Below are 22,622 nucleotides of genomic sequence, written 5' to 3' on the forward strand. Positions count from 1 at the left end.
GCCCGCCGGGGCCGCGGCAGACTGATGCACTTGATGTAGTGGTGTGAAATAAACAGTATTTTTCTTTTTTCTTTTCCTTTCCCCTTTTTTTCAGGATTTGCGGGGGGCGGGGGGTCCCTCCTCCTGCTCGGCCCCGCGTCTGCGGCCGGGGCGGGAGCGGGACTCGAACCCGCGGCCTCACGGGGGGCGCCGCACACAGCCCGGCGCCGCTCGCCGCCGTGGCCACGCCCCCCAGCCAATCCCCGAGCTGTCTGCCCGGCGCGAAGCTCTCTATTGGTTACTTTGGCTGGCCGTCACGCGGCAACGCCCGGTCCCATTGGCTGAGCGGGGCGGAGGGGCGGGGCCGTCCGCCCAGCGGCGGGGGTGGGGCCTCCGCCTCCATCTTGGCGGAGCGGCGCGTTCGGGGTCCCGGCCCGGAGCGGGGGGGGCCCGGAGCGGGGGTCCCGGCCTGGACTGGGGGTCCCGGCCTGGATTGGGGGGTCCCGGCACGGACTGGGGGGTCCCGGCCTGGATTGCGGGGTCCCGGCACGGACTGGGGGTCCCGGCTTGGATTGGGGGTCCCGGCTTGGACTGAGGGTCCCGGCCTCGATTGGGGGGTCCCGGCCTGGACTGGGGTTCCCGGCCTGGATTGGGGGTCCCGGCCCGGATTGGGGGTCCCGGCCTCGATTGGGGTGGTCCCCGTGGGTGCAGTCCCTGGAGGGCAGCGCAGGATTTTGGGGTCCCCCGGGTGCAGCCCTTGGGGTCGGTCTGTAGAACTCGGGCCCCCCCCCCCCCCCCCGGCATTGCTGCCCCTCAGGGGTTTTGGGGTTTGGGGGTCCCCCCGAGGTGTCCCTTTGAGGCGCTCCAAGGGCGGGGGTGCAGCCTCGGGGGTGTCCCTGGGTTTTGGGGTTCATTCGCCTGCGATAGCGGGGTTTGGGGGTCCCCAAATCAGTCACTGCAAGAGAAGGTCCTCAAGAGGCTTGGGGGGCTTTGGTACCCCCAGAAGTCAGGGGGAGGTGTTGGGGTGCCCCGAGGAGCCCCTGGGTTGGGGGTGACTCTGAGGAACCCCATTTTTGGGGTGACACTGAAGACATTGTTTTGGGGTGACCCTGAGGCCCAGCGGTTTGGGGGTGACCCCAAGGCCCCCTGTTTTTGGGGGGACCCCTGCAAGCCCCTTTTTGGGGTGACCCCAAGGACCCGCGTGTTTGGGGGTGCCCCAACTCCCCACTTTTGCCGTGTTCCCAAGACACCCCCACCTCCGAGTAGCCCCCGACTCCCCCATTTTTGGGGTGTCCCAAAGACCCCCCGGTTTTGGAGTGACCACGACGACCCCCTTTGCCGGGGGGTGACGCTGAGGACCCCCCGTTTTTGGGGGTGAGCCGGGAGCCGTTTTTGGGGTGCCCCGGGGCCATGGCGTGGGCGCTGAAGCTGCCGCTGGCGGACGAGGTGATCGAGTCGGGGCTGGTGCAGGATTTCGACGCCAGCCTCTCGGGCATCGGGCAGGAGCTCGGCGCCGGCGCCTACAGCATGAGGTACCGGGGACCCCGAACCTGACAGGGCACCCCGAACCTGACAGGGCACCCCGAAACCGACAGGGCACCCCGAACCTGGCATCCCGGGGAAGGCAGGGGCCGTGCAGGGAGCGGGGGAGCCCCAGAATGAGCTGGAGGTTGAAGGCGTCGGGCAGCGCCTCAGCACCGGTACCCGACGCGGGAGGGGACCCCGGGGTATCCAGAGGCACCCCAGAATCTCCGTGGATCCCCCAAGGGAAACCCCAGAATCTCCAAGGGAAGCCCCAAAATCTCCAGGGGTCCCCAGAATCCTGCGGGTTCCCCAGGATCTTCATAAGGGATCTCAAATCCCTGGTGGAGACTCCAAAATCTCTGGTGGGATCCCAAAATCTCTGGGGGAATCCCAAAATCTCCAGGGGTCCCCAGAATCTCTGTGGGATCCCAAAATCTCCAGGGGTCCCCAGAATCTCTGTGGGATCCCAAAATCTCCAGGGGTCCCCAGAATGACAGGGGGTGCCAGGGGCACGGGGAACCCTGAACGTGCCAAAGTCGGGGCACCAAGGGGGGAACTGGGGGCGTTGGGGTGGAATTGGGGCTGGGGCTGGGATGGAGTAGGGAAGGAGTTGGGAAGGAATTGGGGGAGAGTTGTAATTGGAATTACGGCTGAAGTAATGCCCCGAGCTGCGTTTGGGGCTGGGATGGATTTGGGATGGATTTGGGATGCTGTAGGGAAGGATTTGGGATGGATTCAGGATGGATTCAGGATGCTGTAGGATGGATTCGGGTTGGATTCAGGATGGATTCGGGATGGATTCGGGATGGATTTGGGATGCAGTTGGAATGCAGTAGGGAAGGATTCGGGATGGATTCAGGATGGATTCAGGATGCTGTCGAGATGGATTCGGGATGCAGTAGGGAAGGATTCGGGTTGGATTCGGGATGGATTTGGGATGGATTTGGGATGCAGTTGGGCTGGAGCTGTGGTTGGAGTAGGGAAGGAGCAGAGCTGGAGTTACAGCTGGAATTGTGCTTGTTGTAGTGGCTGGAGTCAGGATTAGGAGTGCTTGCAGGGGTGCCCCAGGTGCTGACAGGTGTATTCAGATGGCCACAGGTGTATTCCAGGTGAGCACCTGAGGCCAGAGGCTCAGGGCACACCTGGAGCCCTGGGCTCAGGCAGGCTCCAGAGGCAGGGCCACCTTTCTGGTGGGGCTCTTCCTCCAGGTGCCAAGGCCAGGTTGGACGGAAGGAATCCCTGACCCCCCCCGCCCCAGCTCACCTGTCTCAGGTGACTCTCTCCCCGTCTCCGCAGCGACGTCCTGGCTCTGCCCATCTTCAAGCAGGAGGAGTCCAGCTTGCCCCCGGAGAACCAGGACAAGCTGCTGCCCTTCCAGTACGTGCTGTGCGCCGCCACCTCCCCCGCCGTCAAGCTGCACGACGAGACCCTCACCTACCTCAACCAAGGTGAGGCCACACCTGTCCTGCGCAGGTGCCCCTGGGAAGCACCCGAGCAGGAGGGCTCTGCCCGTGGAGGTTGGCGTCTCCCAGGGGAAATTGCTGGTTTTGGGGAGGTGGCAGTGCCTGCACCTGGCTGTGCTCTGCCCAGGTGGAGCAGGAGTCACCTGGGGGGTTCACCAGGTTACAGGTGGTAACAGGTGTGTGCAGGGTGGATACAGGTGTGTGTAAGGTGTACCTGTACAGGTGTGTGTAAGGTGTATCTGTACAGGTGTGTGTAAGGTGTATCTATCTGTGTGTGTAACGTGTATCTGTACAGGTGTGAGGTGTATCTGTACAGGTGTGTGCAGGGTGGTTATAGGTGTGTTTAAGGTGTGTCTGTACAGGTATGTGTAAGGTGTATCTGTACAGGTGTGTGTAAGGTGTACCTGTACAGGTGTGTGTAAGGTGTATCTGTGTGTAAGGTGTATCTGTGTGTGTAAGGTGTGTCCGTACAGGTGTGTGTAAGGTGTATCTGTGTGTAAGGTGTCTCTGTAAAGGTGTGTGTAAGGTGTATCTGTGTGTAAGGTGTATCTGTACAGGTATGCGTAAGGTGTATCTGTATAGGTGTGTGCAGAGGATTACAGGTGTGTGTAAGGTGTATCTGTGTGTGTAAGGTGTATCTGTACAGGTGTGTGGTGTATCTGTACAGGTGTGTGTAAGGTGTGTCTGTGTGTAAGGTGTCTCTGTACAGGTGTATATAAGGTGTGTCTGTACAGGTCAGTGCTGGGCAGCACTGCAGGATGGCAGTTACAGGTTCAGGCTGTACCTGCTGCTTCCAGGTACAACTGGAAGGTCTGGGTTGGTGGGACCCCAACTGAAAAGGAGCTCAGGTGACAGGTACAGGTGACAGAAAACCCTCAGGTGCCCTCCTGCCCCCAGGTCAATCCTACGAGATCCGGATGTTGGACAACAGGAAACTCGGGGAGCTGCCCGAGATCAACGGGAAGCTGGTCAAGGTGAGCGGAGAGCACAGGTGCCCCTGGCCAGGTGTGCCCATGCCAGCCAGGTGCCCTCCGGGGCCCTGCAGCTGGGTGGGGCTGGGAGATATACCTGTTTGGAGGAGGGGCGTGGTTCCCTTTGCCCCTTTTTTGGCACAGGGAAGGGCTGCACATCTGGCCAGGTGTGCCAGGGCAGCTCCAGGTGACGTTCCCCCCTTCCCCAGAGCATCTTCCGGGTGGTTTTCCACGACCGGCGGCTGCAGTACACGGAGCACCAGCAGCTGGAGGGCTGGAGGTGGAACAGACCTGGCGACAGGATCCTGGACATAGGTGAGTCTCACCTGGCTGGGGCAGCTGGGAGGTCCCAGGTGGGCCTCACCTGTTCCCCCCCACAGATATCCCGATGTCCGTGGGGATCATCGACCCCCGCGCGAACCCGACACAGCTCAACACCGTGGAATTCCTGTGGGATCCGTCCAAGAGGACGTCAGTCTTCATCCAGGTGAGGACAGGTGGGCAATGCCTCACATCCAGGTGAGGACAGGTGGGCTCTGTCCCTCGTCCAGGTGAGGACAGGTGGGCAATGCCTCACGTCCAGGTGAGGACAGGAGGGCTCTGTCCCTCACCCAGGTGAGGACAGGTGGGCTCTGTTCCTCATCCAGGTGAGGGACAGGTGGGCTCTGTCCCACAGCCAGGTGAGGGACAGGTGGGCAATGCCTCACATCCAGGTGTGGGACAGGTGGGCTCAGTCCCTCACCCAGGTGAGGACAAGGTGGGCTCTGTCCTACAGCCCGGTGAGGACAGGTGGGCAATGCCTCACATCCAGGTGTGGGACAGGTGGGCTCAGTCCCACACCCAGGTGAGGACAGGTGGGCTCAGTCCCTCATCCAGGTGAGGACAGGTGGGCTCTGTCCTACAGCCCGGTGAGGACAGGTGGGCTCTGTCCCACACCCAGGTGAGGACAGGTGGGCTCTGTCCCACACCCAGGTGAGGACAGGTGGGCTCAGTCCCTCATCCAGGTGAGGACAGGTGGGCTCTGTCCCTCACCCAGGTGAGGACAGGTGGGCTCTGTCCCACACCCAGGTGAGGACAGGTGGGCTCAGTCCCACACCCAGGTGAGGACAGGTGGGCTCTGTCCCTCACCCAGGTGAGGACAGGTGGGCTCTGTCCCAGGGCAGCGGTCCCACAGGAAGCTCACCTGTCCCCAGGTGCACTGCATCAGCACGGAGTTCACGCTGCGCAAGCACGGCGGGGAGAAGGGCGTTCCCTTCCGCGTGCAGATCGACACCTTCAGGGAGAACGAGAGCGGGGAGTACACGGAGCACCTGCACTCCGCCAGCTGCCAGATCAAGGTGTTCAAGGTACCTGCTGGCCCCTCCCACCTGGGCTCACCTGGGGGTCTGTCCCAGTTTGTCCTGGGGGCTGCCGGTGCCTCCAGAACCTCCCACCTTTAGGAGTGACAGCCCCAGCCTGGTGGCGCAGGTGGCGCAGGTGCAGGGAGGGGTCGTTCCCACTGTGGTCACACCTCGGGGTGCCCGTGACTCCGTCCCACCTGCAGCACCTCCAGAATCTCACCTTGGCTCCTCTTTCCTCACCTGCTCACCTCGGGGGGTCAGGGGCGTTTGGGGTCCTGCTCTGCCCTCCCCTGGTCCACTTGGGCCAAATTCCCTCACCTGTGAGTGCAGGTACGGCCACGTTTAAGGGAATTTCTTCAGGGATCTGCCGAGGGGAACACCTGGATACCTGTGGAGGTTCCACGTCTGTGCTCCCCATGGGATTTGAGTGAACCCCCCCATTTTGGGGGGAGAAGGGGCCCAGGTGTTCAAGGTGTGGTAAAGTCAAGGCCACTCCTGTGACCTCGTGTCCAGGTGCAGTTTGTCCCCCCAGAATCCCATCTCCCACGTGGCTGATGCAGAAGACACAACTCAGGTGTTTTCAGGGGTTACAGGTGTGTGCAGAGTGGTTACAGGTGTATTCAGGGAGTTACAGGTGTGTTCAGGTGTTACAGGTGTCTCCAGGGCGTTACAGGTGTCTCCAGGGGGTTACAGGTGTGTTCAGGTGTTACAGGTGTCTCCAGGTGTTACAGGTGTGTTCAGGTGTTACAGGTGTGTTCAGGTGTTACAGGTGTGTTCAGGTGTTACAGGTGTCTCCAGGTGCTCACACCCCTGTCCCTGCAGAGGCCCTCAGGTCAAGCTTCTCCCCAGACTCCTTTTCCCAAGAGGGCTGAGTCACCTGTGCCACCTGAGTGCCCACACACCTGTGCTGGCTGTCCCTTCCAGCCCAAAGGAGCCGACCGGAAGCAGAAGACGGATCGGGAGAAGATGGAGAAGCGAACGCCCCACGAGAAGGAGAAGTACCAGCCCTCCTACGAGACCACCATCCTCACCGAGGTGAGCTCACCTGCCTCACCTGCCTGCCAGGGAGCAGGGCCCTGCTGCTCGGAGAGCTTGGCTCAAGGTGTTCACACCTGCCCGGCAAAAGAGAAGGTGCTTTTGTACCTGCAGAAGGGCTCTGGGGACATTACTGACTGAGCTGGGCAGGTGTGTGCAGGGCCAGGTGTGTGGGGATGGAGGTATGTGTGGGTCCAGGTGTGTGCAGATGTGTGTGTTTATTGCAGCTGTGTGCAGGTACAGTCCCAGGTGTGTGCAGGTACAGTCCCATGTGTGTGTGGGGGGGGTATGTATGCAGTGCAGGTGTGTGCAGGTGCAGCCCAGGTGTGTGCAGGTGTAGACCAGGTGTGTGCAGGTGTGTGTGTGCAGTTCAGGTGTGTGCAGATGTAGACCAGATGTGTGCAGGGGTGTGTGTGTAGTGCAGGTGCAGTCCCAGGTGTGTGCAGGTGCAGTCCCAGGTGTGTGCAGGTGCGTACAGGTGTGTGCATGGTTCCAGGTGTGCCCAGGTGTGTGCAGGTGTGTACAGATGTGTGCATGGTTCCAGGTGTGTGCAGGTGCAGTCCCAGGTGTGTGCGTGGTTCCAGGTGTGTGCAGGTGCAGTCCCAGGTGTGTGCAGGTGTGTACAGGTGTGTGCAGGTGCAGTCCCAGGTGTGTGCATGGTTCCAGGTGTGTACAGGTGTGTGCAGGTGCAGTCCCAGGTGTGTGCATGGTTCCAGGTGTGTGCAGGTGTAGTCCCAGGTGTGTGCAGGTGTGTGCAGGTGTGTGCAGGTGCAGTCCCAGGTGTGTGCATGGTTGCAGGTGTGTGCAGGTGCAGTCCCAGGTGTGTGCAGGTGTGTGCAGGTACGGCCCAGGCAGCCCTGAGCTCACCTGGCGTGCCCGCAGTGCTCGCCCTGGCCCGAGGTCACCTACGTGCCCAACGCGCCGTCCCCCGGCTTCAACAGCTCCCACAGCAGCTTCTCCATCGGGGACGGGTGAGTGCCGGGAACCTGGGAGTGCTGGGAGCACTGGGAGTACTGGGAGCACTGGGAGTACTGGGAGTGCTGGGAGCACTGGGAGTGCTGGGAGCACTGGGAGCACTGGGAGTGCTGGGAGCACTGGGAGCACTGGGAGCACTGGGAGTGCTGGGAGCACTGGGAGCACTGGGAGCACTGGGAGTACTGGGAGTGCTGGGAGCACTGGGAGTACTGGGAGCACTGGGAGTACTGGGAGTGCTGGGAGCACTGGGAGCACTGGGAGCACTGGGAGTGCTGGGAGCACTGGGAGCACTGGGAGTGCTGGGAGCACTGGGAGCACTGGGAGTACTGGGACTGGGGGTGGTGGCACCAGTGACACCCCAGTGCCATCCCAGTGACACCCCAGTGCCATCCCAGTGCCATCCCAGTGACCCAGTGCCATCCTGATGCCATCCCAGTAAACCCAGTGCCATCCCAGTGACCCCAGTATCACCCCAGTGCCATCCCAGTGACACCAGTGCCATCCCAGTGGCACCCCAGTGCCATCCCAGTGACCCCAGTATCACCCCAGTGCCATCCAGTGACAGTGGCACCAGTGTCCCACTGGGACAGTGCCCCCAGTGACCCCAGTACCCACTGGGACAGGTATCCCAGTGTGGCAGTGATCCCAATGTCCAGTGATCCCAGTGCCCAGTTAGAATGCCCCCAGTATCCCAGTGACCCAGTGTCCCAGTGTTCCCAGTATCCCAGTATCCCAGTGACCCATGTCCCAGTGTCCCATGTCCCAGTGTCCCAGTGTTCCCAGTATCCCATGTCCCAGTATCCCAGTGTCCCATGTCCCAGTGTTCCCAGTATCCCATGTCCCAGTATCCCAGTGACCCATGTCCCAGTATCCCAGTGTCCCAGTGTCCCAGTGTTCCCAGTGTCCCAGTGACCCGTGTCCCAGTGTTCCCAGTATCCCAGTATCCCAGTATCCCATGTCCCCAGTGTCCCAGTGTCCCAGTGACCCGTGTCCCAGTGTTCCCAGTATCCCAGTATCCCAGTGACCCATGTCCCAGTATCCCAGTGTTCCCAGTGTCCCAGTGTTCCCAGTGTTCCCAGTATCCCAGTGTCCCAGTGACCCATGTCCCAGTATCCCAGTGTCCCAGTATCCCAGTATCCCAGTATCCCATGTCCCAGTGTCCCAGTGACCCGTGTCCCTCTGTCCCCAGCAGCGGGTCCCCGAGCCACCAGCCCGACCCCCCCGCGCCCCTGGCTGACGTAAGTACCTGCCCAGGTACCTGCCCAGGTACACCTGGGGGCTTCCACAAACCCTTCGGGCCGTCTGCAGACACCTGGGAGGCCACGCCCCGCTGTCCCCACCTGGGGGGGAATTCCCACCTTGCTGACCCACCCTGAGCTCACCTGAGCTCACCTGAGCTCACCTGTGCCTCAGCAGAAACACTTCCACATCACCTGGAAACGCTTCCAGGTCACCTCTGAGGTCGTCACCTCATCCCACCTGCTCAGGGGTTCAATTCCCACCTGTGCTGACCCACCCTGAGCTCACCTGAGCTCACCTGTGCCCCTGCCTGACTGCAAACACCTGACGTGGTCAGGCAGGTCACCTGGCAGCACCTGTGTCCCCCCATGTCCCCCCCAGACGCTGCTGCCCACCTGGACCCCGCAGGAGGCGCAGCAGTGGCTGCACCGCAACCGCTTCTCCACCTTCTCACGGCTCTTCAGGAACTTCTCAGGTGAGTTCTGCCCTCACCTGGGCTGGGTCAGCTCACCTGGGCTGGGTCACCTCTCCTGAGCTGGGCTGGGTCACCTCACCTGGGCCTGGTCACCTCACCTGGGCCGGGTTACCTCACCTGGGCCGGGTCAGCTCACCTGGGCCAGGTCACCTCTCTTGGGCTGGGTCCCCTCACCTGGGCTGGGTCACCTCACCTGGGCTGGGTCACCTCACCTGGGCTGGGTCAGCTCACCTGGGCTGGGTCACCTCCCCTCACCTGGGCTGGGTCACCTCACCTGGGCTGGGTCAGCTCACCTGGGCTGGGTCACCTCACCTGGGCTGGGTCAGCTCACCTGGGCTGGGTCAGCTCACCTGGGCTGGGTCACCTCACCTGGGCTGGGTCAGCTCACCTGGGCTGGGTCACCTCCCCTCACCTGGGCTGGGTCACCTCACCTGGGCTGGGTCACCTCCCCTCACCTGGGCTGGGTCACCTCACCTGGGCTGGGTCCCCTCACCTGGGCTGGGTCACCTCCCCTCACCTGGGCCAGGTCACCTCACCTGGGCTGGGTCACCTCACCTGGGCTGGGTCAGCTCACCTGGGCCTGGTCACCTCACCTGGGCTCGGTCACCTGCCCTCACCTGGGCCAGGTCACCTCTCCTGAGCTGGGTCACCTCACCTGGGCTGGGTCACCTCACCTGGGCTGGGTCACCTCCTCTCTCCTCACCTGGCCAGGTGAGCGTTCCCAAATCCCTTCTTACCCACTCGAACGCCTCACCTGCACCACCTCCCCCAGCTCACCTGGCACAGGTGACACGAGAGGGGCTGATTTGGGGGAAAATGCCAGGTTTGGGAAAAGGAGGTGAAAATGGCAGATCTGGGGACAGCGAAAGCGAAAAATGGGAATTTGGGGGAAAACAGCTGAAAATGCCAAGAAAACAAATTTAAAAATGCCAATCTGGGGAAAAATAGAGGTAAAAAGTCTTGAATTCAGGCACAAATGGGCTGGGAAATGCTGATTTTTAGAAAAATGAAGCTGGCAAATGGCAATTAATGCAAAATGAAGGTGAAAACCTCGTTTTGTGGAAAACAGAGGTGAAAAAATGCTGATTTTGGGTAAAGCAAACTTGGAAAATGGCAATTCTGGGGAAGACTGAGCTGAAAAATGCCAAATTGGGGAAAAAAAATAAAGCCAAAAATCGCTGATCTGGGGGAAAACGAAGCTGGAAAATGCTGGGTTTGGCTTAACCAAGCTGAAAATTGCTGATGTGGGGGGAAAACGGGTGGAAAGTGTTGAATTTGGGGGAAATCGGGCTGGAAAATGCTGAGTTGGGTGAAAATGAAGCTGAAAAATGTTGATTTAGGGTGAAAAAAGGGTGAAAAGTGATGATGTTGGGGAAAAGTGAGCTGGAAAATAGGGATTTTGGGAAAAGTGAGCTGGAAAATAGGGATTTTGGGAAAAGTAAGCTGGAAAATAGGGATTTTGTGGAAACCAACGTGGAAAACGCTGATTTTAGGACAAATGAAGTTGAAAAAAAACCACTGGTTTGGGGAAAACAAAGCCAAAAATGATAATTTGAGGGAAAGCAAAGCTGGCAAAGGGAATTTGAGGATTTTGAGGAAAAGCAGGTGAACAATTCCAGTTCTGGGCAAAGAGAGGAGGAGTTGGGGCGGATCTGGGGTGGATCTGGGGCGAATTTGGGATGAATTTGGGGTGATTTTGGGGTCACTCTGGAGTCACTCTGGGGTCACTCTGGGGTGATTTTGGGGTGACTCTGGGGTGATTTTGGGGTGACTCTGGGGTGACTCTGGGGTGAATTTGGGGTGATTTTTGGGGTGACTTTGGGGTGACTCTGGGGTGACTCTGGGGTGATTTTGGGGTGACTCGGGTGATTTTTGGGGTGATTTTGGGGTGACTCTGGGGTGATTTTGGGGTGATTTTGGGGTGACTCTGGGGTGAATTTTGGGGTGACTCTGGGGTGATTTTTGGGGTGATTTTGGGGTGATTTTGGGGTGATTTTGGGTGCCTCTGGGGCTTTGGCAGGGGCAGATCTGCTGAAGCTGACGCGGGGAGGACGTGATCCAGATCTGCGGCCCCGCCGACGGCATCCGGCTCTTCAACGCCCTCAAGGGCAGGTGGGACTCACCTGGGGGGGCTGGGACTCACCTGGGGGGCTGGGACACACCTGGGGGGCTGGGACACACCTGGGGGGGGGCTGGGACACACCTGGGGGGCTGGGACTCACCTGGGGGGGCTGGGACACACCTGGGGGGCTGGGACACACCTGGGGGGGGGGGTCTGGGACTCACCTGGGGGAGCTGGGACACACCTGGGGGGGCTGGGACACACCTGGGGGGCTGGGACACACCTGGGGGGCTGGGACTCACCTGGGGGGCTGGGACTCACCTGGGGGGCTGGGACACACCTGGGGGGGGGGGCTGGGACTCACCTGGGGGGGCTGGGACACACCTGGGGGGGGCTGGGACTCACCTGGGGGGCTGGGACACACCTGGGGGGGCTGGGACACACCTGGGGGGGATCTGGGACACACCTGGGGGGCTGGGACACACCTGGGGGGCTGGGACTCACCTGGGGGGCTGGGACACACCTGGGGGGCTGGGACACACCTGGGGGGGATCTGGGACTCACCTGGGGGGCTGGGACCCACCTGGGGGGCTGGGACTCACCTGGGGGGCTGGGACACACTTGGGGGGCTGGGACACACCTGGGGGGGGGGTCTGGGACTCACCTGGGGGGCTGGGACACACCTGGGGGGCTGGGACTCACCTGGGGGGCTGGGACTCACCTGGGGGGGATCTGGGACTCACCTGGGGGGCTGGGACACACCTGGGGGGGCTGGGACTCACCTGGGGGGGATCTGGGACTCACCTGGGGGGCTGGGACTCACCTGGGGGGCTGGGATTCACCTGGCCCAGCCTTTTCCCATCCGAGTCAGGAATTTAGAGGAACTTTGGGGAAGGAGGTCCAGGTAGGAGAGAGGAATTGGGAATTAGGAACTGGGAATTGAGAATTAGGAATTAGGGATTGGGAATTGGGAATTAGGGATTAGGAATTAGGAATTGGGGATTAGGATTAGGGATTGAGAATTGGAAGTTAGGAATTGGGAATTAGGAATTATTAATTAGGGACTGGGAATTAGGGATTGAGAATTAGGAATTGGGAGTTAGGAACTGGGAATTCTTTGACTTTGAGAATCCAGGACTGGAGTTCCTGGTGGTCCAGGACTGTCTGCACCTGTGACCTGCCTGGAAAGTTCCCAAAAAGGGGATGTTCCCCACAGCTGGCCCTGAACCGCAGGGCTCTGCCCCGGGGTTTAGCACACCTGAGCACTGCGGGAGGCTGAGAGGGACAGAGTGGCCAGGTGGGAGTGCCTGGGAATGCTGACCAGGCTCACCGAGGGGACACCTGGGGCTCAGCCAGGTGGAGGCAGCCCCGGGGGCTCTCCTCTGGGATGGGCTCAGCCAGCCCCTCCTGGGACACCTGGCAGGTGAGGGCTGGGCGGGGTGGGAACGCCAGGTGACCCTCACCTGTCCCAGGATGGTGCGGCCCCGCCTGACCATCTACGTGTGCCAGGAGTCGCAGCAGGTGAGGGACCCCCAGCACGAGCACGAGGACGGCGACGGCGGCAGCGGCACCTTCTTTGGTGAGGGGGGGCAGGGAGCTCACCTGGGGGGCAGGGAACTCACCTGGGGGAGCAGGGACCACACCTGGGGGGATTGAGAATCTGGGATCGCACCTGGGGGACAGGGAACTCACCTGGGGCAGCAGGGAGCTCACCTGGGGGAGCAGGGAACTCACCTGGGGGGGATTGAGAATCTGGGATCTCACCTGGGGGACAGGGACCTCACCTGGGGAAGCAGAGACCTCACCTGGGGGAACAGGGACCTCACCTGGGGGAGCAGGGAGCTCACCTGGGGGAACAGGGACCTCACCTGGGGGAACAGGGACCTCACCTGGGGGAGCAGGGAGCTCACCTGGGGGAACAGGGACTACATCTGGGGGACCAGAGAGCTCACCTGGGGGAGCAGAGACCTCACCTGGGGCAGCTGGGACCACACCTGGGGGGTTCAGGAAACAGGGATGTGCTGGCAGTCGTTTCCAGGAGAGCACCTGCCCACAGGTGCTCAGCACCCAGTGGCCCCATCCCTCCCCCCTCCTGAGATCACCTGTGCCCTCACAGGAGCCCCTCCCCTACCTGATCCCTCCTCACCTGTACCTGGCCTGTGTCCCCACCTGTGAGCACAGAGCTCACCTGGGCCCTCCCTACACCTGGGGGTGCCCCCTCCCCTCAGGCCAAGGTGCCAAAAAGTGCCCCCCCCCCCCCCAGCAGAGTTCCCTCTGTGCCAGCACACAGGTGTTGGCATCTCACCTGTGCCGAGCCAGAATTGGGAACACCTGTGAGAACCCAGCACCTGGGGAGGCCTGGGAGGGGCTCCTTGTTCAGCATTCCCATCCTGCTGGGCATCAAACCCACCTGCAGGTCCAGGTGCTGCTGCTCAGGTGCCCCTGGCAGGGTTTTGGGGCCAGGTGTGGAAATGGCAGGCGGGATGCGGCGCCAGGCAGGTGCCTGCTCCCAGCACAGCTGGGCCCAGCCCTGGCTGGCGGCGGGGGCACACCTGGGCAGGTGTGAGGCCGTGCTCCCCTGCAGTTTACCACGCCGTTTACCTGGAGGAGCTGAGGGCGGCCGAGCTGGCCGAGAAGCTGGCACAGCTGTTCCGGGTGCCCGCCCAGCACATCCAGCACATCTACAAGCAGGGCCCCACGGGCATCCACGTGCTGGTCAGCGACGAGGTAACGCCCACCTGCCCCGGGGCACGCCTGCCAGCTCACCTGGGCTCACCTGGGCAGATGTTGGGAAGGGCCCAGGGAAGCAATAAAATATTTTCGGCTGCTGCTTCCAAAGCTCCCACCTGAGCTCCCACCTGGGCGCCTCCAGCCCTTTGGAACCCAAATTCTTCCCAAAACGCCCTGAATTTTTGTTGTTTGGGGTTTTTTCAGATGATCCAGAACTTCCAGGATGAATCCTGCTTCGTCCTGGACACCATGAAAGGTGTGTGAGTACCTGGGGCTCTGTCTGGGCCACACCTGGCTCAGATCACCCCACCCCACCTTCCCTCACCTGCTGTGGGGTGACCTTGGCTTCCTTTGCAGCCGAAACCAACGACAGCTACCACATCATCCTGAAATAGGGGCCAGGTGAGGGGCAGGTGAGGAGCACCTGCAGCCTCTCAGCACACCTGGAGACCCTCCACTCCCAGCACGAGGACACAAGCAGAGATCTGGGCACCCCCAGGTGTTGTTACCTGGCCACCCCCCTCGCAGGGAACACCTGGCAACCCTCTGGAGAGCCCCCAGGTGTGGTCACCTGGCAGCCCTTGCCACGGGTGACTCCTGGCATGGACAGGATGCTCCATTGCTGGAGCTCTGAGGCACCAGGTGTTCACCCACCTGGGACAGGTGTTGCCTCCAGGTGTGTGCAGGTGCGACGTGATCTCATAAGGTCATCAAGAATTCCAGATCCAGATTTAATTATGGAAAATTGGAGGATAAAGGAATAACTCGGGGTGGGGGGGAGGGGAGGGGACATTGCTGCGTGTTTTGGGGAGAAAAGCAAAGATTTGGCTATTTCTGCTGAATATGTGACGTGATTGAAGCGGCTCCGGGCAGGTGTCCAGGTGAGGGATCTGCCCAGGTGTGGGAGGTTGATCCCCAGATCCCTCAGACTTGGGTGCTCCAGGTAATACCAGCCTCAGCCCATCAGGTGTTTCAGGCAAAAAAAAAAAAAAAACAAAAAAACAGGAAAAAGGCAATAAAAACCAAGGATTTGATTTAAATAAAGCCAGGGTGGGATCCAGGTGAGGCAGGTCCTGGCTCAGGTGACAACTGTGACAGTCTGGCCAGTGCAGGGGGTCAGCATCACCCCAGAACTTCCCCAGGACTGAGCAGCACCTCTAAAATCACCCCAAACACCTCCCAAAACCACACAAAAGTCGCTCAAAACCACTCCCAAGTAATCCCCAAAATCACCCCCAAACTACCCCAAAATGACCTTGCACTCACACTTTACACCATCCACACCATTCCCAATCTCACACCTTGCACTCACCCTTTATTTTACACCATCCACACCATTCCCTATCCCACACCTTGCACTCACCCTTTATTTTACACCATCCACACCATTCCCTATCCCAAACCTTACCCTAATCCTTTATTTTACACCATCCACACTATTCCCTATCCCACACCTTGCACTCACTCTTTTTCTGCACCATCCCCGTCCCGCCCGGGTCCCCCCGTGTTCCTCTGTACCTGCGTTTATCCACACAGCAGCAGTTCCACCTCCACAGGCCCTGGCTGTCCCAGGGGTGTGCTGGGGTCGGTCAGTCCTGCCTGGCCATGTGTCCATCCTGGATCTCTCCCCAGGGCTGTGCCCAGAGCTCCCAGCTGGGGCAGCCCATGCTCACGGTGCCCGGGAGTCACAGCAGTGTCACCCACAGCCCGCGTGGCACAGTTCAACGTTCCAGACGCTTCTCAGCCCAGAATCAAAGCCCCTCAGGGACATCTGTGTCCCCCTGTCCTCTGCGTCTCCCACCAAGTGCCAGGCCCGTGAGCAGAAGCAATCCCAGGGATGGGTTTGCCTTTGCTTGAGGCAGGACTGATCCGAGCTCTTCCCTGACACATTCCTGGCTTGCACCACCGGGACTTGGCTCCCTTCTACAGCCCCTGGGGGCTGGCACCGGGCAGGGCAGGTTCCACTGGCGCGGCCTCAGGTGTTCACTGGCCAGGTGACCTTCACTGACTGCGGACCCCAGCGGCTGAAGGTCGCCGGGTTTGCCTTCAGGGTGGTTTTTAGCAGCCCATTGCACCGTTCTGGTTTCCCAGGGCTGGTGCCTGACAGGGACTGTGACACCCCCACCCCATCCCGAGCTCTCTGGCCCAGGTGTCCACGAGCCCATTCGTGAAATGAGTGCCACTGTCCCACTCAGTTCTGTCAGCACTGCCCGGTCACCACGGGATTTGTTTTTGCAGGCCCCGGGCGGTGTCCAGGCAGGGGTGAGAGCCGCAGCTCCATCTCCAGCCGCCCTCGGGTGCCTCCGGCCGCTGCCAGCACGGGTTTGGGGCGCTGTGATGCCACTGAGCTGCCACTCCCCACCCTGAGATCCCCACCCTGCGATCCCCACCCTGCGATCCCCACCCTGCGATCCCTGTCCCCAGGGCACTGGGGCTTCACCTCGGCCCTGCCCCATGGCAGCTCACGTTTCCCAGGCCTGGATTGTGCTGGGGTGCAGCGTCCAAGGCTCATTCCATCCTCCCTCACGGCAGACTGGGGAGAGGGACACTGGGACAGACTGGGGAGAGGGACACGGGGCTGGACTGGGGAGATGGGGAACTGTTGGGTTTTAGGGTCCCTCCTAACCCAGACCACTCCATGGTTCCGTGTTGTCGCAACCCAAAATCCCCCTGACCGCAGGCTCCAGCCCAGTGCCCACACCCCAAAATCCCAATGTTTTCACCCTGATTTCCCAGACCAGTGTCCCAGCCTGGTCTCTCATCCCACTGTGCCCAGCTCAGGTCCCGGCCCAGTGTCCCCATCACACATGGGGGACCCCACCCCAAAGTCCCACCCCAAAGTCCCACGCACAGAGCCCCAGGTCCCCACCCCAATGTTTCCATCCCGTCCCAGGCCGATGTCCCCACGTCCATCCATTGTCCTGACGGATGTCCATCCCCATGTCCCATCCCAAAATCCCACGTCTCCTGTCCCCAGCCCTGTCCCCACCCTGTGACTCCCAGAGCTCATGGTGCCCCCCACTGCCCCAGGCCCCCCTCAATCCATTGCATATTTTTATTGGATCAAAGTTACAGACCTGGGGGGGAAATAAAAAATAAATAACCCCCCCCGAGGGTGGGACCCCCCCGGGGCTTGGGGGGGCAGGGATCCCCCTGTCTGTCCTGGGGGTCAGGGGTATGTACAGGGGTCCGTCTGTCCGTGCTGCGGGGGCTGGCTGGCACCAGCCCCCCTGGGGGGGCCTGGCCCCCTCCTTGTGCCCCCCACTGCCAGCCAGGGGGGCCGGGGGGTGCCCCTGCTCAGGGGTGTACGGGGGGATCCCCCCGCACGGGGGGTCCCATTGAATGGGGGATCCCTCTGCCCAGGGGGGTGCTCCTCCTGCCCCGGGGGGTCCCCTTGTGTGGGGGGATCCCCCTGCCTGGGGGTCCCGCTGCCCAGGGAGGGTCTGGGGGGGTCCTTGCTGCCCGGGGTGATCCTGGGGGGGGTCCCGGTGCATGGGAGGGTCCCCCTGGCCGGGGGGGGTCCCTGTCCCCCCGCTCAGTCCTCGGTGATGCCCTTGGCCCGCAGCTCCTCCTGCACCCGGGCGAGGTACGTGGGGTCGGGGTACCCGAACCTGGGGGCAGAGGGGGGAGTGAGTCAGGCCGTGCCCCCCCTGCCAGGTGCTCTCCCCTCAGCCATCCTCCCTCCCCGCCCCCCCACATCCCCGGTGCTCCCCCAGTGCCCCCCGGTCCCCCTTCCCCCCACAGCTGGTGCTGGATGTGGTGGATGTTGCTCCCCAAGCCCTCAGGTGCCCTCCCAGGTGCCCCCCCCATGTCCACGGGTGCCCATCAGCCCCCCCAGGTGCCCCCACACCCCCCCGACACAGCTGGCTGCAGTCAGTCTCATGGTGGATGTTGTCCCCCAACCCCACAGGTGCCCCCCAGGTGCTCCCAGGTGCCCCCAGGTGCCCCCCAGGTGCCCCCCGCACAGCTGGGGCCCGCCGGTGCAGTTGGTCTTGTGGTGGATGTCGTTCCAGGTGATGACGTTGGCACGGCCGGTGGTCAGCGAGGTGCCCACGGTGAAGGTGAGGCGCTGGGCGAAGGCCTTGCGGAACAGCCCCAGCACCTTGTTCCCCTCGGGGCAGTCGGGCAGGTACGCCACGCGCGTGGTGCCCGGGTACCGCACGCCCGGGTTCGGGTGCTCCACCTGCCCGGGGCGGGGCACAGGTGAGGGGGGCAGGGACAGGGCACAGGTGAGGGGGGCAGGGACAGGGCACAGGTGTCAGTGCCCAAGTGGTGCCCAGGTACCGCACCCCTGCACGGGGTGGGGGACAGGGACAGGGGCACAGGTGTGGGGACACCACAGGTTTGGGTGCTCCACCTGCACGGGGCGGGGGACAGGTGACAGGGGGACAGCAGACAATGGGACAGAGGACAAGGGGACAGGAGGACAGGGGGACAGAGGGACAGGGGAAAGGGCTGGGGATACTTCACCTGCCCGGGGGGCCAGGGGCAAGGGATGGAGGGAGAGGAGGGATGGGAGGGATGGGGATCAGGGCTGGGGGCACAGGCTGGGGGCACCCAGCAGAGTTTGGGGTACCCAGGGGTGTTGGGAGCAGCCAGGGGTGTTAGGGACACAGGGGCATTTGGGGACACCAGGGGTGTCAGCAACACCCAAAAGGGTTTGGGAACACCCAGGGACACCTGCCCGGATGTGTGGGTACACCCAGCAGGGTTTGGGGGCACCCAGGGGCATGGGGGGCACAGAGCTGGGCCAGGGCTATTTGGGGACACCCAGGGCCATCCATCAGGACTCGAGGGTGCCGGGGACACGGTGCCGTGCCAGGCCACCCAACAGGATTTGGGGACACCCAGGGGTGCCAGGGCCACAGACTGTGGATGGGTGCACTCATCAGGACGTGGGGCACCCAGGGGTGCTGGGGACACAGAGGTGGACTGGGAGCATTTGGGGCAACCAAGGACACTCGGGTTGGGGTTTTGGAGCACCCAGGCATGCTGGGGACACGCAGCAGGATTTGGGGACAAGCAGGGGCATGGGGGGCACGGAGCTGAACCTGGGGCACCAAGGGGCCCCCACCGGGGGCACAGGGCTGGGCCAGGCCCACCCCACGGGATTTGGGAACACCCAGCAGCACGGGAGACCCCTCCCCCGTGCCCGCCCGGCCCGCGCCCGCACTCACCCCCTGCACGCCGGGCGGGAAGACGTACTGGATGATGATGGTGCCGAAGGCCTCGTAGCCCGGCAGGGGCAGCGCGGCGTCGCGGGTGACCAGCATGCGCCCGTCGGGGGGCTGGTTGCCCACCAGCTGCCCGTAGAAGCGGCCGCAGACGGGGCAGGCGGAGCGCACCTGCAGCGCCCGCGCGATGCACTCCCCGCAGAACGAGTGCCGGCAGCGCTCCAGCGTGCGCGGCCCGCGCATCTCGCCCAGGCAGATCGGGCACTGCCGCTCCGGCTCCTCGTCCCGCGCCGGGCCGGCGCCGGGGGAGCCGGCGGCGCCCGCGGGGGGCTCCGGGCGGGCCCCCAGCACCTCGCCGTGCCGCTGGCTGCGCTTCTTCAGCTCCTTCTCCGTCTCCTTGAGCAGCGCCTTGAGCGCCTTGCGGGCCGGGCAGAGCCCCGCGCCGCCGGGGGGGCCCCGGGGGGGTCGCGCAGAGCTGCAGCACGTACAGCTCGGGGGTCTCGCCGTCCACCAGGATCCGCACCCGCGCCTCCTGCGCCAGCAGCGCCAGGCGCGCCGCGCGCTCCCGCGTCACGAACTCCCACACGCGCTTCGGCACCGTCACCCGGCTCTTGGCCGGGCCCCCGCACCCCGACATCCTCGAGAGCACGAAGGACACTGCGGGGACAGCCCCCCGCGTCAGGACACGGCCCCCGAGCGCCCGGCAGGGAGCACGGGCACCCCAAAGCACCCCTGGACACCCCAAAGCACCCGGGGGCGCCCCAAAACACCCGGGGGCACCCCAAAGCACCCGCGGGCACCCCAAAACACCCAGGGGCGCCCCAAAGCACCGGGGGTACCCCAAAACACCCAGGGGCGCCCCAAAGCACCGGGGGCGCCCCAAAACACCCCTGGACACCCCAAAGCAGCCGGGGGCACCCCAGAACATGCGGGGCTGGGCACGGACACCCAGAACACCCATGGGCACCCCAGAACATCCATGGGCACCCCAGAACGTCCATGGGCACCTCAAAACATCATGAGGTTGCACACAGACCACAAAACACCCGGGGCTAAGCACGGACACCCCAAAACATCCAGGGCTGGGCACAGACCCCAAAACACGGACACCCCAAAACATCAGGGCCTGGGCACGGACCCCAAAACACCCACGGTCACCCCAAAACACCCATGGGCAGCCCAAAACACCCGGGGCTGGGCACAGACACCCCAAAACACCCATGGACACCCCAAAACACCAGGGCTGGGCACATCCCCAGGGACCAGCCCCTGCTGGCACCGTCACCCAACTCCTGGTGGGGCCCCCACACCCCGACATCCTCGACAGCACAAACGACGCCGCGGGGACACCCCAAAACTGCCAGGCTGGGCACAGCCCTCCCCAGCACCCAGGGACACCCCAAAGCAGCAGGGGATGGAGATGGACCCCCCAAAACCTTCTGAGCCTGGACCCCACCGTCACCCTCACCCGGCTCTTGGTGGCCCCCCCTGCACCCCGACATCCCTGGCAGCATGAACGACACTGGGGGACCCAAAAACTGCCAGGGACTGGGCACGGGACCCCCAAAACCCCCAGGGACCGGACCCCCACTGGCACCACCACCTGGTGGCCCCCACACACCCCAACATCCTTGACAGGACAAACACGGGGGGGACACCCCAAAACCATCAAGGGCTGGCCGTGGGACACTGTGAACCCCAAAATCTGGGCATGGGACCTTCAAAGCCTGAGACTGGGCATGGACCCCCAAGCCCCTCTGAGACTGGGCATGGACCCCCAAAATCCTCTGAGACTGGGCATAGACCACCCAAACCTCTCTGAGCCTGGGCATGGACCCCCAAAACCCCTCTGGCACTGGGCATGGACCCCCAAAATCCTCTGAGACAGGATATGGACCCCAAAAAGCTCCCAGAGACTGAGCATGGACCCCCAAAACTTCTGAGCCTGGGCACGGACCCCCAAAACCTCTCAGTGCCTGGGCATAGACCCCCCCCCAAACCTGAGCCTGGGCATGGACCCCCCCAAAACCCCTCTGGCACTGGCCATGGACCCCCAAAATCCTCTGAGCCTGGCCATGGACACTTCAAGACCCCAGAGCCTGGGAACTGTGGGTCACCCCAAAACCCTGACCATGATCCCCCAAACCCCTCCGAGTCTGGGCACTTCGGGACCCCCCCAGACTGCCCAGAGCCCGGACATGGCACCGGGGGGGGGGTCCTGAGGGGGCCCCTGCCCCCCCCCGGGGGACGCTCACCCTCCCAAGGTGCCACCCCAAGGGTTAAAGCTGTCCCCGACCCCCGAACCTGGGGCACCCCGGGGGGGTCACCACGCCGCGACCCCCGGGGGTGGGGGCGGGGGTTGGGGTGTCCCCAGAACCCGGGGGGGTCCCACGGATGAAGGGGGAGGTTCTCCAAGGGGGGGGGGGTCCCACAGCCCAAAGGGGGTCCCCCGAGGCAGGGCCCGGGCAGAGGGGGGGTCGGAGGCTCGGGGGGGTCCCCAGAGCGGGGTGTCCCCCACACCCACCTGGAGAGCCCATGGGGGGACACGAGCGGAGCCGCGGCGATCAGCACAGCCACGAGCCCAGGGCTGGGGGACACGGGGGGACAAGGGGGGGTTACAGACGGCCCCCACCACCCCCAGACCCACTTTGGGGGCTGCCAACCCCCCCGGACCCCCCCCCCCCCGAGCAGGTGGCCCTACAATAACAGCACCGTCACCCCCGCCGTGTCCCCAGGGGACCCCACGACACCCCCAGCCCCCCGCCAGCCCTTGGGGGGGGGGGGGGCAGCAGCTCCTGGGGGTCCCCGGCCCCCCCAGACCCACCCAGCGCCCCCCGGGGGATGTTTTCCCAGCCACCGCTCCGTGCGGACGGGCCCCGCGGATCGGGGGGGCTGAACGCGCCGCTGCCCCCCCGGTGTCCCCCCGGTGTCCCCCGGTGTCCCCCATCCCCCCCATCCCCCCCATCCCCCCGAGGGCTCCGCGGGGGGGGCAGGGTGGGGGATGGGGCCGGAATGGGTGGGGGGGACAGGCCTGGGGGGTCCCGATGAGGCCCGGGGAGGGCAGGACAGGCCCGGGGGTCCCGATGAGGCCCGGGGAGGGCAGGACAGGCCCGGGGGTCCCGAGGAGGCCCGGGCGGACGGACGGGCCCGGCGGTGACAGCGCGGCCCGGGGGTCGCGCTGAGCCTCGGGGCGGGGACACGACAGGCCCGGGGAGGGGGTCCCGATGAGACCCGAGGTGGGGCCGGTGAGTCCCGATAGGGCCGGGGGTCCCGCCGAGGCCCGAGCGGAACGGACAGGCCCGGGGAGAGGCGCGGGGAGGGGCCCGGGCGGGGAGGAAGGGGGGGGGGGCGGTCGCTGCGGTGCGGGCGGCAGCGGGGCCCGGGCGCGGGGACGCGGGCAGGGCGGGCTGTGGGGGGGGCCGGGGGGCGCGGCGGGGAGGCCGGGGGGCGGCGGGGGCGGCGGGGGTCCCGCACCCACCGGGCCCGGGCGGGCGCAGCATCGCGGGCGCGTCCGGCGGGGGGGGGGGGGCGCCCTCAGCGCGCCCGCTCACGTGACCGCGCGGGGCGGGGCCGCCATGGCAACGGGGGAGGGGGGCGGGGCCATGGCAACGGCGCGCGGGGACGGCGTCGCCGTGGCAACGCGCATGGGGGCGGG

At 63.8% G+C, this 22,622-nt stretch overlaps 2 protein-coding genes across 2 annotated transcripts; one reads left to right on the plus strand and one right to left on the minus strand.

The window, feature by feature from the left end:
• The first annotated feature begins 794 nt into the window (after positions 1–794).
• LOC128802988 (transcription factor CP2-like) lies at positions 795–14,797 on the plus strand. The gene is given in 16 exon segments (XM_053969553.1): positions 795–1,511; positions 2,800–2,951; positions 3,864–3,940; positions 4,147–4,252; positions 4,318–4,424; positions 5,131–5,283; positions 6,202–6,312; positions 7,195–7,283; positions 8,477–8,525; positions 8,908–9,001; positions 11,022–11,047; positions 11,049–11,113; positions 12,536–12,642; positions 13,648–13,790; positions 13,998–14,049; positions 14,151–14,797. Coding segments are annotated over 16 exon segments (1,491 nt in total). The 5' UTR covers positions 795–1,389; the 3' UTR covers positions 14,189–14,797.
• Positions 14,798–16,834: 2,037 nt separating this feature from the next.
• On the minus strand, positions 16,835–22,496 carry LOC128802989 (probable E3 ubiquitin-protein ligase DTX3). Its single transcript, XM_053969554.1, is given in 6 exon segments — positions 16,835–17,404; positions 17,759–17,976; positions 18,971–19,405; positions 19,407–19,624; positions 21,492–21,554; positions 22,446–22,496. Coding segments are annotated over 5 exon segments (960 nt in total). The 5' UTR covers positions 21,505–21,554; positions 22,446–22,496; the 3' UTR covers positions 16,835–17,328.
• Between the last annotated feature and the right edge of the window lie 126 nt (positions 22,497–22,622).

Source organism: Vidua macroura, unplaced genomic scaffold (assembly GCF_024509145.1).
Source record: "Vidua macroura isolate BioBank_ID:100142 unplaced genomic scaffold, ASM2450914v1 whyUn_scaffold_243, whole genome shotgun sequence".
NCBI classification, from domain to species: Eukaryota; Metazoa; Chordata; class Aves; order Passeriformes; family Viduidae; genus Vidua; species Vidua macroura.